This window comes from Magnolia sinica, chromosome 17 (genome assembly GCF_029962835.1).
Source record: "Magnolia sinica isolate HGM2019 chromosome 17, MsV1, whole genome shotgun sequence".
NCBI lineage: Eukaryota > Viridiplantae > Streptophyta > Magnoliopsida > Magnoliales > Magnoliaceae > Magnolia > Magnolia sinica.
The window spans coordinates 43,728,356-43,743,398 of NC_080589.1; the positions used below are offsets into that span (position 1 = coordinate 43,728,356).

Sequence of the window (15,043 nt, forward strand, 5' to 3'; positions counted from 1 at the left end):
CGAATTGGTCAACCTTTCGAACTGCTGCAGAATCTATGGGCAGGCAAGAGACAACCTGGCGAACTGAACTTGAAGGCTCTAAAAGGGCAAAGGTAAGGCCCAAAAGGAGGTGGGTGGAGGTAGCATGAAAGACTTGACAACCTATGGTCTAAATGAAGTTAGGGCTCTTGATAGAGTGGAATGGCATAACAAGATTCATGGAGCTGACCCAAATAATTGGGATAAGACTTAGATGATGATGATAATGTTAATAAAACTAATTTTAGATAAATTACCGGATCCTAAAATAGTTGTGGTGTGAAACTGGATTTTATGGACTGGCCACAGCTATGCTGCAGATGACTGAAAAGAAGTTTCTGAGAAATATATCCGAAACTGTTGAAAGAGAAATTTCAGATATGAAACTGATACAAGGGAAATTCCAACCAAAACAAATCCAGAAGTGGACATACCGATTCATAGTTCAAACACTGACAACAATGCTTGCAGTAGAATAGAAATCCATATAAAGGACTGCTGGATTGACCCGAACAGTCTACTAGTAAAAAAATTAGTATTCAAAAAAATCATTATTCAACCACTATAGAAAACGTCAAAAAGATGCCTCCCACCCATGAACAGATTCCCCCACAAACATGGAGAGGAAATGGTCTTTTGTGAATCATGATCCTTTCTGAACTTTTTTTTTTTCCTCAGAATTTTGGAATGGAAGTGCATTGTTCAAGGGGCAAAGTCAATATATCAAGGATATTGTCGATATTTTGTGCGACTTGGTTATTATTATTATTTTTTTGGAAATCCCCATGTTTTTTATCTGCCGTGTGCGAAACTGATAGTATCGGCCAATATTATTGATTTTTAGAGAACTGCATGGCTGTTGATATGCATGGTGAGGACCACGATCATATCCGTAAGCACCTTCCTCTCTACCGGGCATAGGAAACCTAAGTTATCCATAACAAACACCTGTTTCCATTTTTCCTTTAAAATCTGGCCACTCTTGTGACACTCCATTGACATGTGGGTTGCAATTATACTTCTTGTTGTTCTGTTCTAAGACAGTTATCCACCCCTTCAAATTATCTATCTGCTTAGTCATTTTTTTATTTATTTAAATTTTATTTTATTTAACACACACACACACACACTCACACACACTCACACCACTGGTTTTTCACCATAATGGGTACTCGAACCCATGACCTCGTGTTGAAACTCTTGAGTCTACCACTGAGGCATGAGTAAGGACTCATCTGCTTAGTCATCTACTCCACTAGCTGTTTATTGCTTTCACGAGATCACTTTGTTCTTCTTCTCCACCTTCTTAGGATTAAAAGTTGTGTTGCCCTTAGTCGGCATCAACCTTAGTACCATGTGAGTGATAGGTAGGATGTTTGGGGAGTGGACAGACTGTAGCTAATTGAGAAGTCAAGCAGGATGTGGGCCATAGATTTTGGCTGATAGTGGGCAGGTTTAAAGCTGAGGCTTAGGGTTGATTTGAAGACAGGTTTGCTGTATGGTTGCACGAAGCACGAAGTAAAGTGGCAACAGATTTGTGTGCGAGAGCAGGGAAGCGACTGTTCCAAAATATTATGAATTATAAACAACTAGGAAGTGGGAGCAGGAGCATGAGTCCAAATCGTGATTTGAAGCAGGGATGACGTGTAGTTAGAAGGTTTCCGATCCTGTGAGGACAATTTCGATGTTTGAAAGTGGAAAGATTTATGAATATATGTGGATAGATTTTATGGACTGGATAAGAATGAAATTGGAGAGGGTTTTATTGCAGGTGGACTCAAAATTATGACAGAAATTGGGACAGTTATAGGTGCAGAGTTTGGTCTGAGGTATGGGTGGAATTGGAGCTAGGGGGTGGGCTATTTGGGGCTTAGCTGCAGGCTTTGTTTGGGCTAAGATTGGGGGACTGGTTGGAGCTAGGTAGTCAGTTGGATGGTGGACAGGGTGAAGTTTATAGACTGCAGGTCTGGGTAGTTGTGGGGAATGTTGAATAGGTTATGGGATAATTTTAGGAGGGAAAATAGGGTATGGTTCTCCTTTAGGGGTAAATGGGAACTATGGTTATGAAATCAGATAATTTGGATCGGCTAGATTTGAAAATCAGACGGGTACTTGCGGTTAGTATCTAAGAGAGAGTGTAGGTTTAGTGTCACGCCCCAAATCCAGCGTTTGGATACACGCGCAACCCTGATACTAAGCCCGAAGGCGTCACTTGGGAGAGATATATATTTTTTTTAATCAAGTACTAAGTACACAACTACTCATTTACTCATTACAACATTCAACTAATAGTAATTAGCATCAACCTCATTTGATAACTATTTGAGCTTGCAAAACAATACTTGTTCCCAATAAAAATATTATAATAGATGCAAAACAATACTTGTTCCCAATAAAAATATTATAATAGATGCTTCAAAAAATAAACTAAGAAAAATATCCTCAAGTCCATGCCAAGCTATCGCTACAGGTTAACTTTTCCTGAAGATTAAAAACGACAACTTGGGTGAGTTTAATATGCCCAATGAGTACATCTCTATGCATGTGAGATAATTAAACACATCTTACTACAGTTAATCACGACTAACAAGTTGATTCGGGAGAAACATATATAAAACTATGCATGTGAGATAAATTGTCAACACATCTCAGTACAGTTAACTTCGTTGAACAACCGGGGTCCAATTTTCACTAGTTGGCCAAAACTTTCCCAACCACTATCTGACTTTGGCAATGGCCAGTGGGAAGCTATTGCACATCCAATGTGCTCACTGAACCCGGCCTGACGATAGGAAACCCCTTTTAGCACAACATATGTGTAGGCTGGTTACACCTCTTTTCCATCTAACCTCGGTAGTGGAGACTTCTTGCAACAAGTGCTCACCCCACCTGGCCCAACGATAGAGTTTCCAATTGGTACCAAGTGGGGTTTAGGCCTCTCACCTAAGGAACCCCCTTTATGTTTCCTTTTATTTAGCTTTAGGGATTTTCAACCCAGGGGACTCAATTGTCCCTTTCGAATTTTTCTGATGCTTCCAGAACATTCTTGTGGTTCTAACCATCCACATGCATGGGTGCACGAGTTCACCATTCCGAACCATCTCAAAGTTCTAACCATTCACATGAGCTCGCAAATCCGAACCATCTCAAGGTTCTAACCGTTTACTTGAGCTCACAAATCTGAACCACCTCAAGGTTCTAACTATCCACATGAGTTCACAAAATTTAACCATTTCCTGGCACACACATGCACGATTTCTTATGCATGATTTGAGAGGAAGTTCTTTCAAGTTATCAAATGATAGGTTTACACATGATTAGCTACTTTAGTAAGTGTCTAGTCTACACATGATTCCCATTCAATAAGAAGTCTAATTTGCACACAGTTTTGCATGCACCATTATCTAGTTTGTTGCACTTGTACACTTGAGCAAAAGTCTAGCTTGTACACACAGTGTGCACCTCATGGGTCTAACTTGCTACATTAATACACTTGAAATTTGGTCTATCTTGTACACACATCACATTCAAATGGTGGACTGTTTTCGTCACCAGCACGCAAGGTCGAGTGGGCTGGTTTGTGCACTACTAACCAATGGTCAAGTGGACCATAAACATCATACGCCCATACTCAAGTGAACCTAGTCAAGCATAATTTACACATGTTCAAGTGAACTAAGTCAAGCATCATTCACAGATGTTCAAGTGAACTAAGTCAAGCATCATTTACACATGCTCAAGTTGATTGATTTACTTATTGTAAACACATGTCCAAGTAGACTGATTTAAGTATCATCAACACATGTTCTAGAGGGCTGATCTTAGCATTATTACCACACATCCGAATGGATTGATTGAAGCATCATAAACACATGTCCAAGTGGATTCATTTAAGCATCATAAAGACATTCTAGTGGGCTGATCTTAGCATCATTACCACTCATCCAAGTGAACTAATTTAAGCATCATAAACACATGTTCAAATGGACTGGTTTGAGCATCATAAACACATGGTCTAGCAGACTGAATTAAGCATTGTGAACACATGTCTAAGTTGACCAATTTAAGCATTGTAAACATGTCCAAGTGGATTGATTTAAGCATCATAAATACATGTTCTAGTGGGCTGATCTTAGCATTGTTACCACATTCCAAGTGTACTGTTTTGGGCCCACTAGGTTGTCTTGGGTGGCTTGCCACCTCTTGCCTTGGATCATGCAAGGAGGAGAAGAAAAAAAGGGGAAGAGTGAGTGAGATGTACTCACTTTTTTCCTCTTGTGCAGTGTCCCTTTGATGAATGGTTTGGGTGGCTTGAAGTGTGGCTCCTCTCTCTCTCTCTCTCTCTCTATCTCTCTCTCCTTTTCTTTCTCCTTAAAAAAATAAAAATAAAAATAAAAATAAAAAAATCCAAGCTTGGGTGTGTGAAGGGCTAGCAATGGGGGAGTGGGCTTTGCTTATATGGAAAGAGGGATGAGAGGTAAGGTGTGATGAGGTAAGAGAGGGGAGAAATGGAGAGAGAGGGATGGGAGGTAAAGTGTGATAGGGTAAGGGAGGGTGGAGGGATGGAGAGAGCATGAGAGAGAGCGAGAGGAGAGAGCATTGGGGTGTGTGTGTGTGTGGGGGGGGGGGGGGGGGGGTGGATGTGGGGGTATATGTGGCATATGAGTCCCATGGTCAATGGAGATGTGTGTAGATTTAGAATGTGAGTCTGTTTTTGTTTGTGGCGCATGGGTGAGAGTAGGTGTGTATGGGTGGATGCGCATGTTTGATGGTATGCATGCATAGTGAAATTCAAGGTTATTACATTTAGGTTGTAGGATTGGGTGGGGTTAAGATTAGGTCATGGTTGATTGTTAATGTTGGGTTTAGGGTTTTGGAATGGGCGCCATTGGGGATAGTTTAGGCTTATGGTTAGGTTTTAGGGTCAAGAGTCTACAGTTGGGAAGTTTGTGGTTTCATGATTTGGAATTTGGGAGTTGTGGATTTATTCATCTATTTTTTAATTGGGGATTTAGGTTAGGGAAATGAGGAAATATGAGAATTCTAGGGTTGGGGAACTAGAGGAATTGGGGAAAATTAGGGTTTTGGGGATGTGTAATTGGGGAAAGAGAAGATGAGAAAAAAGGAAAAAAATCCTCTGAATCAGCCAATGTTTTAAATAGTGTGGCATTTGGCCCTCTATAGCGTGTAGCGTAAGCTACACAATCCTTAATATTTTTAATTAAAATAATAGAACATATGATAAATTTTACAAAATGCATAATTTCTATGAGTTCTTGACTACGAATTTGGATCATCAACCACTTATTTCCATGCAAAATCCCTCTCTCTCTCTCTCTCTGTCTCTCTCTCTCTCTCTTTTTGCTTTTAGACATCTCTAAGTATGACTTCTTCTTTTTTATTTATTGAAACATCACAAATTCATGATATAGACCACAATGTAGATGGTCCGGATTGATCTAAGTGCTCTATCTACGATATGGACCACAATTTGGATGATCCGGATTAGTTTAATGTAGTGCCATGTGTCATAGGTATAAGTCATTACCATTTTAAAATAAGTGTTTAACTAACATAGAAAATACACTTGAAAAAAATGAGATTTTAGGTAGGTTACGCTATCCACGCTAAACACTACGCTACGCTACATGCAGCATACACTACATGCACTATAGCTTACGCTACATACCCTGTATCTTACTCTACCAGGGAATTACGCTACTTGCGTACCCTACATAGTGCTTTCGCTACGCTACGCTACGTAGAGTACGCTACAACGCTATTGAAAACACTGGAATCAACTTACCTTGGTACCAAATTGATGCAATAAACTAGACATGAATTGATATTAAAGTTAGTCGGACTTACCTCTTCCATGATCAATTCCTCCAAGATAACTGCGTGGTAGATATATAAGCCTAAAGAATATTTTAACTAATTTCAAAGTAATGGATTTTTTGTGTATCCAACAGCATACTAGTGCTAGACTAGTAATTCACATCCCTCACTCGTCCATAACTGAAGAAAAACCTCAAAATTTATGCTAAGAAATCAATTGTATATGCATGAGTTAAGATGTAAGGCCCACAGAGCCCTTATAAGATTGGGTCATCCTAGGAAGTTACGGGAAAGATATTGATAGAAGATCTATTATCTATTCCCCTAGAGGTCACATGCAGTTCTTAAAATAAACCAATTACAATCCTTCCACTTGCCATAAAATAAAGTGAAGAGGAAACTACTAAAACTGTAGTTGAATTTCTACACACAACCACATGGATTTTTGTGGCTTAATGGATTGTACAAATGCCACAAAATGGACTCTATGGTTTATGTATAGAGCACTAAAGGGATACTTGGGCTAGTGTGCCCCACAGAGAGACTGGTGGCATTTAGAACCCATTAGATATGTAGGTCCTGTTATGGCTGATATGTCACATGTGTGCAAAGTGGGGTTCACTTTGGAACTTTGATACACGTCTAATGTTTGGCCTAGATTCATTAGAATGTGGTAGGCCATGGGGCTATTTTTCAGTTGATTAAATCACCATGAAGAAACGCTTTTTTCACATTTAACTGATAAATCACCCACAACCTAATAGCCTTAACAACAATATGGTCACTAACTCATCTTTGGAACAAATTAAATAGTCTTCTCATAGTCAATTCACATCCTCATGGTAACATGGTTCTTAAAAATTGTCTGAATCCGAGTTAACTTGGTATTGTAGGAGAAAAAACTGAGTCACTGGTTGATTCACAACAAAACCAGAGTGAGTTAGAAGTCAGATTGAGACAATCCATAACAACAATAAGAACATTAAGTCATCTTTCTCGGAGTCAACCGCAACTCTTTAAAGCCCTCAGCAATCTTTATGGTTTTAAAATCGTCCGAAACCAAAATGACTCAGTATTGGTGGAGAACAAAACAAATCATTGGGGCATCTCGCCCTGGAACCAGAGTGAGTGAGAACAAGCTTGACCCAAGTCCTTGAGTCGGGGCAAGTCATGCTGTTTTCAGTCTTTATGTGAATCACACTCCGAAACAACTATTTAAAACCATGCTCATCAGTCAACAACCATATTGGCTTTATAAGATGTCTATTTATATTTACATGTCAAAGTTGAGTTGAGTACATGTGTTGATTACAGAGTCAAATTATTGTACTCAAAATTTTGTGATCTATCACTGTAAAATTTTTTAACCTCAATAACAGGTTGTGGCTCGAAGGGAAAGTAGATGAAGGTTGTAGGAGAACAAAACAAATCATTGGGGCATCTTGCCCTGGAACCAGAGTGAGTGAGAACAAGCTTGACTCAAGTCCTTGAGTCGGGGCAAGTCATGCTGTTTTCAGTCTTTATGTGAATCACACTCTGAAACAACTATTTAAAACCATGCTCATCAGTCAACAACCATATTGGCTTTATAAGATGTCTATTTATATTTACATGTCAAAGTTGAGTTGAGTACATGTGTTGATTAGATAGTCAAATTATTGTACTCAAAATTTTGTGATCTATCCCTGTAAAATTTTTAACCTCAATAACAAGTTGTGGCTCAAAGGGAAAGTAGATGAAGGTTGTAGGAGAACAAAACAAATCATTGGGGCATCTCGCCCTGGAACCAGAGTGAGTGAGAACAAGCTTGACTCAAGTCCTTGAGTCGGGGCAAGTCATGCTGTTTTCAGTCTTTATGTGAATCACACTCCGAAACAACTATTTAAAACCATGCTCATCAGTCAACAACCATATTGGCTTTATAAGATGTCTATTTATATTTACATGTCAAAGTTGAGTTGAGTACATGTGTTGATTAGATAGTCAAATTATTGTACTCAAAATTTTGTGATCTATCACTGTAAAATTTTTTAACCTCAATAACAGGTTGTGGCTCGAAGGGAAAGTAGATGAAGGTTGTAGGAGAATGAGATGATTGGAAGAAGAGGGGAGAAAGAAATAAGAAAAAAGGGAAGAAAAAGACTAGGGTTTTTGTGTTGTATTTCCCTCTACAACACCCCCATCATATATTGAAATAAAGATATAGTACACAACAGAGTATACAGACTATACATACAAAAAAAAGGAATACAATACACTTTCAATATTCTCATAAATGTCAATGATGCCCAACTTGTCCACTAGATGACATAAGGCATCTCGACCAAGAGATTTAGTGAACATATCAACCAGTTGCTCTCTTGAACAAATAAATGGAGTGGAAATTTCCTTGGCAGCCACCTTTTCACAAATGAAGTGACAATCTTTCAAAAAAAATTGTATTTCAATATGTTTCGTGCACTCATGAAACACAAGATTGCTAGCTATATGAATAGCGTCTTGACTATCACATTGTAAAGGAATAAGATCAGGAGAGGAGTAGCCAAGTTCTCATAATAATGTTTGGAGCCACATAAGTTCACACTTGCATGCGTCATTGCCCTATATTCAACTTATATAGAGGATTGAACAACCACTAATTGCTTCTTACTCCTTTAGGTGACCATATTCTCATCGACAAAAGTGCAATAGCTAGATGCAGACCTCGGATCATAAGGGCTACCTGCACAATCAGCGTGTAATTAAAGATATGAAGATGGCCATATTGCTGAAATCGTAAGCCTTTACCACGAGCCAGTTTAATGTAATGAAGGATCCAATATACGATCTTGAGATGTGCTGTATGAGGAGCATGCATAAATTGGCTCACCACCCCTATTGCATATGATAGATCAGGTCAGGTAAATAAGTCACCAACCAAACGACGATACATGCCCGGATCTGATAGGGGGTCGATATCTTCTATACTAAGCTTCTGAGCAACATCCATAGGGGTGGCAACTAGGTGACACCGAAGCATTCTAGTTTTAGATAAGAGGTTGAGAGCATATTTCCACAACGATAGGACAATGTCAGATTTAGATCTACCCACCTCAATGCCAAGAAAATTGCGAAGAGTACTCAAATCCTTTATTGCAAAGCGAGCTTGAAGGAAAGATTTGAGGTCAATAATACCCACAACATCATCACCAGCTAAGACGATGTCATTGACATAGACTAATAGAACTATAATCCCAAAAGTAAGCCGACAGATGAGGATAGAGTCATCTAAATGACTACAAACAAAACCGAAGTCTAACAATGCACGAGTAAACTTGTCAAACCAAGCTCGAGGAGACTGCTTAAGGCCGTAGATAGATTTGTTGAGGCAATATACCCGATGTGAGCCATTGGTTAAATAAAAACTTGGTGGTGGATCCATATAGACTTCCTCAGCAAGGTCATCATGTAGAACGGCATTCTTCACGTTCAACTAGAATAACAACCAAGACAAATTTGCACCAAAGAGATGATCACACGAACTGACTCGAGCTTTGCTATGGGGGAGAAGGTCTCAAAGTAGTCCACACCATATGTCTGAGTGTACCCTTGACTACTAATCAAGCCTTATATCTGTCAATCGATTTATTTGGGAGATTCTTGATAGAATAAACCCAACAACACCCCACAGTTTGCTTGTCCTTAGAAAGGGAAACCAGTTCTCAGGTATCATTCTGCTTGAGGGCACACATTTATTCGATCATAGCTTGCTTCCAGTCAGGGCTATTGAGGGCCTCCCTGAGTCTTAGGAATAGAGGAAGAGGAGACCGAGGTAGTGAAGGCCTTGAAGGTAGGGGACAAACACTGAAAAGAGACAATGATTGATAAGATGACGAGTACCTGCACGAGTAAACTTACGTCAAGCAATAGGGAGATCATTAGAAGATAGAAGAATTGTACTTGGATCTCCATGAGAAGTAGATGGTATGATGGGAGTATGAGTAGTAGGGGATTTCTTCTATTGTTGGTACACATGAAATGGTTTGAGAGGTGTAGGAGGATTGGAATCTTCATCAAGAGAGGGAATTGGAGGAGGAATGGGGTGATTCAACAAAATCTCCCTCTGACTTGCAAGAGGATCATGTAGTAAATTCCCTTCAGGTGAGAAGTAGGGAACATCCTTAAAGAAAGCGACATCCGTTAACACATTTCTTGCGAGTTGGGGGATTATAGCATTTATAGCTCTTCTGAGATCAAGAATATCCCAAACATACACATTTTTCCGATAGAGGACTTAACTTTTCATCACTACCATCAAGTTTGTGAACAAAACAGGTGCATCAAAAAATTCTTGGGGATAATGGAAATGCTTTCTCATGAGGATGGAGGATTTCAAAAGAATTATTCTGTAAAATTCAAGATGGAAGTCTATTAATAAGAACGATAGCAAAAAGTAAAGCATCATCCTAGAAACGTTTGGGAACATTCATATCGAGAAGGAGAGCACGAGTAACTTAGAGAAGATGGCGATTCTTCCTTTTGGCAACACCATTTTGTTGGGGAGTTCTTGGGCAATAAGTCTGAGATAATATATCATGATCCTGCAAAAAAATCATGAAGGATTCCGATATATATTGATCCCCATTGTCAGAGCGAAGAACTTTAATGGAACATTGGAATTGGTTGACAAATTCATTATAAAAGGCCTTGAATATATCAAACACTTCATGTTTAAATTTCATAAGATAGATCCATGTCTTTCAAGAATGATCATCAATGAAAGACACAAAATATTTGAAACCAAAGGTAGCATCAATAGGTGCTGGAACCAAAACATCAGAATGAACTAGTTCAAAATGTCTAGGCTTTCGTCCAGTTGAGCTAGGAGGATACAGTTCTATAATGCTTAGAAAATTTACAAGTATCACAACATAATGGTTTAAGAACATTAATAAAAGGAAAGATAAGTTTTAGTCCTGATAAAGATGGATGTCCTAAAGTATCCAAGATATATAGAAGTATCCAAGATATACAGAAGTCTGTCTTCCACCTAGAAACTACTTGACCAACTGGGCCCATTGTAGATAATTGTTCCCATTTAACTCGACCATGGTGATCAATAGGGTGTGAGACTCGGAGGGCCCCATAACAACTCCAGAAAGGAGCTTATCCTCCATGCTAGAGTAATAGAGCTGATGATGAGAAGATATATAAACAAAAATCAACCAAGCAATCCACAACAGGACAACATGTACACCCAACTTTCTGTGTATAATCGACCTCCCAAACACTCAAAAATCTGAAATCCTCATATAAAAGACATGAATCTCAACAAAGATTGAGCAAAACAAGGCTTGATGTATGCTAGGCACATGGAATCCCACAAAACAATGGAACCCTGGCCCAAAACGGTGGAACCGCACATGGAAAACCCCAAAAACTTGCTAAAACTCCAATGATTGAGTAAAACTCATGTATGGATGGTCAATGACAATGACTCTGACCAACCATGTGGATAAATTTCTCAGAAAAATCCCTTCGATTAGGAGAAATGACAAAAAAAAAAAACTCGAAAAGGGGCTGTTTTTTAAACATACCTTGTGGGCTTGAAACACACCTTAAACGATTCTAGAAAAATCGACAAAAATCACCATAAATCTTCTAAAATCAAGATTTATCTACCCATACCCTTCTTAGATCACAAGTCCATATGGATGGTACAATTGCCGACGTCAGTAGTCTCCGATAGCTCTTATCAAACCCTCAATCAAAAGGGGAGGCTCTGATACCAGGTAGGTGAAGGCAGTGTTTGAAATATCGGTATCGCACTATGTATCGCACCCTTGGGATACAGATATGTATCGGTTATCGCATGGGATATATCGTTTGTATCGCATAGTTTATCGCACTTTTTGGGAAACGTGGGGAAACATTGAGAAAATGGTTGAATTTTTTAATGAAACTTTGGGGATTGTTAAAAAAGCCCTTAATACACACTTTTAAATCATAACATCTCAAAAAAAATATGCACATAATAAGTTTCCTTTGTGTAGGGTCCTAAACTATGCGATGTTTAACTAAACTAATGCAACTATATTTAAATTGGATGCATGATATTTATAAATATATCATAGTCATGTATGAAAACAGAACCAATTTATTGAAAAGCAAAAGAAGAGCTGAAGAAGTAAAATTTGAGAAATAGATGGACGGTGGGCGTCCCTCTCCCCACTGTTTTCTGTGGTGGGGTCCACTCCATATATGGATCTGACTCATTATTTGTCTCATGCCTTAAAATTATCTAGCCAAATGGAAGGACGGTGTAGATAAAACACATACATCATGGTGGGCCCCACAGAACTTGGTGACGTCAATTCAGTAGCCAGTCTGGCTGTGCAAATGTTAGTATCTAATCCGTGTCCTACGCGGGTGAACTCCCTCACACCAGCCATGCACGGTCGGTGCTATGTGGGCCCCAACATAATGTATTCGTTTCATCCATTCCGTTCATCCATTTTTACGGATCATTTTAGGATTTAATAAAAATAATTATAGGGATATAATTCTAAGGTGCACCACACCACAGGAAAACAATAATGATTGGATATCCACCATTTAAATCCTCCTAAAGCCCACTGCACTGTTTATTTGACATCCAATCTGTTGATTGGATCATAAAGACCCAGATGAAGGGAAAAAATAAATATCAGCTTAATCCAAAGCTTTTATGGCTCCCAAAACATTTTAAATGGTCAACATTCATTCAACACTGTTTCTGTAATGTGGTCCAGATTATATTTCGATATACCTCATTTTTTCTCTCATAACATAAAATGATCTATAAAAATAGGTGGACAGAAATGATGAAACACATACATCATGGTGGGGCCCACAAAGCACCAAGCACCAGCCATTGGCTGGTGCCCGTGGGAGTAGCCAATCCGTTTCGGACACAAATTTCCAGCGAAAGCCTTCCGTAAGAAGTTCCTGCGTTGGGAACCCAGGTGGGGTCCACTGTGATGTTTGTGAGAAATCCTCTCCGTCCATCCGTTTTGTGAGTGCATTTTAGGATATGAGGCCAAAAATGAACCGTATCCAATACTTAAGTGGGCCGAAAACGGGATAATTGAACGTCCACAGTTGAAATATTCGTGGGCCAACAGAAGTTTTGAATCATGCTAATGTTTGTGTTTTCAGTTCATCCTAGTAAGAATGACGTTATTAACGGTATGGATGACATGTAAACATGACTGTGGGCCCTAAAAAGCTTTCAACGGTGGAAATCATTATTCCAACTATTTCCTATGGTATGGTCCACTCGATCTTTGGGTATGATTAAATTTTGGGCTCAACCGTTAAATTAAGATGGAAAAGCCGATGGACGGCGTGGATGGACCACATACATTAAAGGTGGGCCCGAGTGAGTTTACTGAGACCCTAATAAGATGCCGCGATACAAACGATGGACGGCGCGATACAAACGATATATCCTTCTTTCGCTTTCCCTCTTTCACTCTCCCTCTTTTACTTTCTGAACCCTAATACGATGGACTCGTCCGTTCCTCTAATTGTTTCTGTGATTTCCCCATCCACGCCCTTCTTTCACTTTCCCTCTCCATTTTTACCCCCATCCACGCAGTCCGATCCATCTTTCACGCACGCAACCCCTCAAATCTCGTTCCAGAAGGAACGGTTCATCGATTCGGCCTGAATCTTCGCCGGAATCTCTGAGAAAGAGAAGAAAATGGCAAGAAAATCGTACTTACCTGTCAAATGGCCCACCTCCGATCGCCGCTACAGCCAGGTACTCTCCGATTTCCTTTTTTTTTTTTTTCTAATTCAAATTTTTGGGTTTTTTGGTGCGATATTGACGATATATCGGCCGATATCTGGATTTTAGATTTTTTGGTATCTTCCGGGGGTTATCGCGAGTGTATCGTCTCGTAGTGGTGCGATAACGATAATATCGGCCGATATATCGGCCGATAGTATCGATATTTCGAACACTGGGTGAAGGTTGTAGGAGAATGAAATGATTGGAAGATGGGAGAAAGAGACAAGAAAAGGGAAGAAAAAGGTAGTGTTTTTGTGTTATATTTCTCTCTACAACACCCCCAACATATATTGAAATAAAGATATGGGCCACAACAGAGTATACAGACTACAAAAAAAAGAAGAATACAATACACTTTCAATAGGGAATATCTGCTAAATTAACTTGAAGTCATCAACATGCTTGTATTTCTATGCATATTGAAGTTTCTATTTTATTTTTACTTTTAACTTAGAAACAAGGTGTTCCATAGCAGTAACGGTGGTTGTAACGGTTAATAAAAAATCTGTTTTGGGACCATTACGGGGCCTTTATGAGCCATTTTTTCTGTAACAGCCCCCATAACACGTAATGGTTACTGTTATGTAACCGTTTTGGCTTTCCATGCTTCAAAGTGTAATTTTTTGAATTGGAAATAAGTTGCCTTTCAATATAAGCTATGGTTTTCACCACCTGTTTCTATTCCAATGTGATCTTTATACTAATGGGATTTGGGCACATCTTTACGCAGTCTAAGAAAGAAACTAGAAGAACAGCTTATGATATACTTCTCATGATAAGTTGCAGCTTGAAGAGCTCATCAACTGCTAGCACAGATGCACCTCTTCTGCGACTGTTTAGTATGGTAATTATCACATTTCTCTCTTTCCATTTGTAATTATATATTAGCTCTGCAATTTCTATATATATATATATATATATATATATATATATATATATATATATATATATATAAAAGCTCTGCAATTTCTTTTAATATTCTACTAGAATTTTCCTTCTCACAAAGTCAAAACCATATAAATCATCTTTGTTATAATTATCATCCGGGGGAAATGACATGATAATGTGGAGTGCTCATAGTTTGGATTGATTTTTCATTAGATCGTTTTACAATTTGCTTGAATTGAGTGGGCCACCAGTTGTTCAGGGTCACGCCTTCCACTTTGGTGCTATGATGCCCCGTCCAAGGTTGCTGCATTTACATGGCTAGTGGGAAGGAACAAGGTCCTGACAATTGACAATCCTCAAAAGGGGTCTATGATCATCCCCAATATTTGCACCTTTTGCATGCAAACGGCGGAAACTGCCAACCATATGTTTATCCATTGCCCTTTTTCTCACAAAGCCTAGATGCACTTTCTAGTTTCTAGTGGC

General features: G+C 39.0%; 1 protein-coding gene across 2 annotated transcripts in view; it reads left to right on the forward strand.

Annotated features, from left to right (window-relative positions):
* LOC131231204 (uncharacterized) overlaps positions 1-15,043 on the forward strand; it is a 117,453-nt gene that overhangs the window by 70,452 nt on the left and 31,958 nt on the right. The window contains exon 13 of one of the 2 annotated variants that reach the window (XM_058227318.1): positions 14,400-14,513. The exons of the other annotated variant lie outside the window; for it this stretch is intronic. Within the exon in view, the coding sequence (XP_058083301.1) occupies positions 14,400-14,513 (114 nt within the window). The remainder of the gene's footprint in view (positions 1-14,399; positions 14,514-15,043) is intronic. 2 annotated transcript variants of the gene reach the window in all.